This window comes from Raphanus sativus, chromosome 3 (genome assembly GCF_000801105.2).
Source record: "Raphanus sativus cultivar WK10039 chromosome 3, ASM80110v3, whole genome shotgun sequence".
NCBI lineage: Eukaryota > Viridiplantae > Streptophyta > Magnoliopsida > Brassicales > Brassicaceae > Raphanus > Raphanus sativus.
In genome coordinates, this window is record NC_079513.1 from 11,457,992 (window position 1) to 11,462,595 (window position 4,604).

At 39.1% G+C, this 4,604-nt stretch overlaps 1 protein-coding gene across 1 annotated transcript; it reads left to right on the top strand.

Moving 5' to 3' along the window:
* Window positions 1-3,253: 3,253 nt before the first annotated feature.
* On the top strand, window positions 3,254-3,961 carry LOC108846493 (zinc finger protein ZAT12-like). Its single transcript, XM_018619720.2, has one exon. The coding sequence runs from the start codon at window positions 3,352-3,354 to the stop codon at window positions 3,802-3,804; it is 453 nt and encodes a 150-aa protein (XP_018475222.1). The 5' UTR covers window positions 3,254-3,351; the 3' UTR covers window positions 3,805-3,961.
* The last annotated feature ends 643 nt before the right edge of the window (window positions 3,962-4,604 follow it).

The following is a 4,604-nucleotide window of genomic DNA, read 5'->3' on the forward strand; positions in this document are numbered from 1 at the left end:
ACAAAAATCTTTCTGTACATAAAGAATTGATAATTAACATGTGTTACATGTGTTCTCTCATTGCTTGCATGTTTGACGTACTAAATGTTCTTTTCTCTAAGTGGTTGTGACAAAAGTCATTGAGTAATGCTACTAGTCTATGTCATCAAGTGTCACAGTGGAACAATGAAGATTTGGCCCAATCAACATCTTGCGTGGCCAATACGCGCCGACATCAGAGAAAAGGAAGAGTGAGATCGTGTGAGATAAAATGGAAGATTTCAATTTTTGAAATTTGAAAAACTTCCATTTTAGAGAGAGTGGTGGCGAATATCTAGGAGATCATGGGGTAATGGACCAAAAAGGAAATGATTACCCTTTGATAAACCCTAGACGCCAACTTATCTCTCTCTCTCAATTCTCCTTGCTCTCAAAAACTCAGAAATCTAAAATTCTCTCTATCTCAAGAAACCATGTCGATGAATAAGAACACCTCCGCCGGTAAACCATCACGACCACCACCGCTAAGCCTGGTCGACTACAGCGATGAGGAGGAAGTGACAACGCCACAACAAAGCCAGACGTCTCAACCCATGTCAGAAGATCTTCATACAGCAGCAGATCACCTAAAGTCCGAGTCAGATGCAGAGTCAGATCCGGTAAACTCACAAAGAAGAACAAGAATGCTGATGAAGAACAGTGTGAACCAATTGCTGAGGGAGTTCCAGAGAAAGCTAACAAGGCTAGCACTCCCAAGAATAATCATGGAAAAGCCATCGAAGTTTCTTCAAGAGAATCTGACGATGAAGACGACTTTGAAGCGACGAGCTCGGAAGAAGTGGAAGAGGCAGAAATTGAAGATCTGGGAAAGGATAAAGGGAAAAAGAGGAAAGCTCCATCAACAATACCATTGGACATTCCAGTGAGAAAATTAGCTCGGATGATTTTCGCGTTGCAAGCAAAGACTCAGACTGGTGGTACAACAAGTCCTGCAGAGGCTTCATCAGCAAAAAGCAAGAGAAGACCTACGAGTGCTGAACGGTTAGCTGAACACCGGCTCAAAAGCTTCTCGTCTCGAAAGATCATCCTAGAAAGATCCGTTGATTTAAAATCTGAGAACACATGGGGATATTTGGAAGTAATCAAGAAGGGGCATCTGGAGAACACTGTCACAGGTCTTGGAGGATACATTCCTGAGATAGTGAAGGAGTTCTATGTGGCTCTACCTGGAGAGACCACTAGAGGATCGGAAGTGATTGTCTCAGTGAGAAGTCAAAAGTTTGAATTTTCTCCAGCGTTGATTGATGAGTACTTCGATGTATCACCCCTTCAAGGAGATGAAATAGAAGTTGATGCAACCATGGATGAGATCACCAATGAAGAGCTTGCATATTTTCTAACGGAAAGAACTCGTGAAATGAATAATCTCACCACAAGGTCCTTGTCTCCGTGCAAAGCTGCAGCATTGATGGTTCTTGCAGCATACAATTGGGTGCCTTCGTCGAACAAGAATTCAGTCTCTGTTGATCGTGCAAGACACGCCTATAAAATGTTCCATGGGGTTCAATTTGACATTGGAGTAATGATCTACAATCAAGTCTTGAATCTCGGAGTCATCCAGAAGGAGGGAGAAAAGAAAGACACAAGGTGGCTGATCTTTCCATGTACTATCTATGGTGTTCTTCAGAAGCAGTACATGCTAAAGAGGAAACCAAGAGAAAATTGGTTCATGTGGTTTCTTACAAGAAGGATCCTCGTCTTAGTGAAGAGTATCTCAAGAATCAGGAAGAAGAACGAAAAGCAGCAAAGGAGACTCAGAGGCAGGCCAAGAAGAAAGGAAAATCTGCATCACCATCAACAGCAACACCTTCGTCTGGACCACCTCCAAGCACTCCTTGTCCCAAAAGGACTGATCCATCTGGATATGTGCCACCAAGACAGTCTCCACGGTCTGATGGAAGTTCCAGATCATTCATCTCGGAACCATTGCTGCTCCAGAACAACCGATAGATGCTGACGAGGCAAAGCTGGCTCTGGATACGGCTTCATCAGCAATTCAACAGCTTGCAACTGCGATGCAGACTTTAACGACTGTTGTAGGACTGATTGCAAGCATGCTATATCCAAGTAAGTCGTCTATCTGATTCTCTTTTTGTTCTGATCTTTAGGATTTTTAACTATGTATGCTCTCAAGCAGTGAGAGAAGCAACAGCAGACGATCCGCCGCAGCAGAATTACCAGGAGAACTAGATTATGGGGGATAAAATTTGTAGTTTTCTCGTTGTTTTTAATTATGGGGGAGTGAGAGATAAAACAATGTCTTTGGTTTTTGGTGTTTGGTTTTATGTTTATCTCTAACTTTTGAACTCGTATGTTTTGAATCTTCATTTCGTATTTTAATGCACATATTATTCAGGATATATATGTTGGAATATGTGTGGTTTTGTGAGCGGATCGGTGCAGGTACTTGAGAGGCATCGAAAGCTAAAAGAAGGAAATTGTAGATACAAAGATCAGATATGGACGTTCTGATACAGACGCAAGTAAAGCAGCAAATGGAGCAAAGCCTGCGATAGAGAAGTGTACGTGTGGATGAACAAGTCAAGATGAAGATCACGAGTTAAAGAATGGATTGCAAACCAAGGTAGAGCTAAAGCGATGACATCTTGGAGAGCAAGTTTGAAGAAATTCACCTTGGAGAAGAGAGATCTCACGATGGAAAATTCTTAAAGGCTATCGATAAGCTTTATGGGAACTTACCTTATTTGGGTAGATAGTGAATATTGGGTAGATAGGTTTGGATAGCCGACTTGGATGTATTGTATATATAGTCATACTCGAAATGTGTATTAGAGTTACCGAGAAAAGTGTATTTTTAGCATAAGAGTGAAATTTACTAAGCTTGTAAACGAGTGAATAACACTAAGGATTAAAGGGGAGAGGTTATAGATATCTTGTATTCGATCTTAGGACGTGTGAAGCTAGGGGAACAAGATCAAGACCTAGGGGAACAAGTCAAGAAGGGTCTTGTTCTTGTTCGGTTTTGTTTAAAAAAGACTTGTAAGTTCACTTTAAAAAATACTAGTAATAACACATATCTTTATAGAGATATTCTCTGGTGTACTATGTGCTTTATGTGCTTTACTCCGTGCGTTGGTTCTTGCATTTACAGAAACTATTATTGAACGTGGAGGGTCAACGAGAGATGGTGTTTGTTTGTTTGTTAAGTTAAGAAAGGGTAGAACTAGAATTTTAACAAAACCCATATTCAAAGAAAGTCAATACAAAGAGCCAAGGTAAGTTTCCGCTATATAAACACGATCATAAGTCCATTATTCAACAAAGTCTTCGTTTCTATTTTTAATTTTTCAAATGGAAAAGAAAAGAGAGATGGAGATGATCAACAAGATGGCAAGCTGCTTGATTCTTCTATCAAAGGCTAACCAAAACGATACCAAAAGCAGGGTTTTCGCGTGCAAGACATGCAACAAGGAGTTCTCGTCGTTCCAAGCCTTGGGAGGCCACAGAGCAAGCCACCGCAGATCGGCCGCGCTTGAAGGCCACGCACCTCCTTCTCCAAAGAGAGTCAAACCGGTGAAACACGAGTGTCCCGTATGTGGTGTTGAGTTCGCCGTAGGACAAGCCTTGGGTGGTCACATGAGGAAGCATAGAGGAGGAGGAGGTAGCCGGAGTTTGGAGCCAGCGCCAGTGACAATGAAGAAATCCAGCGGAGGTAATGGAAAGAGGGTTTTGTGTTTGGATTTGAACTTGACCCCCGTAGAGAATGAAGATTTGAAATTGGAGCTTGGGAGGTTGATTTTCTAATTTTTGTTTTTCTTGTTCTTTTTGGGGGGTATATTTGTGTAGAGTAAGTTTATTTTATTACAACTAAGTAACTTTTGTATCAAGAACTTTATGGTGCGGTTATGTATAGATACATATATACATCTTATATTATTTGTCCAATCATTAAAATTTTAAAACTAGTATATAGGTATGTTTCTGCAATTATTATTTTTTTGGTTAAATTCTTTGGCGTATCATCAATTACGTAGAAATGAATTCACGTTATCATTTTTAGAAACAAATAGTATTTATACTATTTTGCCAGTAATATATTTTTTGTTGAATTATTTGGTAGGTTTAGATTGTTAATTAATACTATGAATTAGTTTGGTAGGTTTAGATTGTTAACTAATACTATGAATTAGTTTGACTGTTTTGTCAAGGTTAAGCTTTCACTAAAACTATCACTAGAACTATGTTCAATAGTTATTTGGTTTTATGAATTAATCTCTTCTTAATTTTGAAGACTTGGGGAATCTTGGACTGAAAACCTATCTATTCTTGTCATTTAAGTTATCCATAGTGATCAACCAGTATTGGAATTATAGTGGGGAAAATCAAATCCTAGTCTTTAACGAGGAGCACATCTTCGTTTTGCTTTTCTTCATATACATAGGTCATCTAGTTTTGTTTAAAACGGGTATCATTCGTACAAATGCCACTTACCAAAAACTAAAAGCTTTTTGTAACAGAAAGAAAAACAATTTACTAAAAATCATTTTAGCTTCAAAAGTTAGCAAAAAAAAATCATTGTAGGGGACATTATTAAATCATTTATA

Coding starts and splice junctions, on each gene's coding strand:
- LOC108846493 (XM_018619720.2), top strand. CDS start 3,352: ATGGAAAAGAAAAGAGAGATGGAGATGATCAACAAGATGGCAAGCTGC.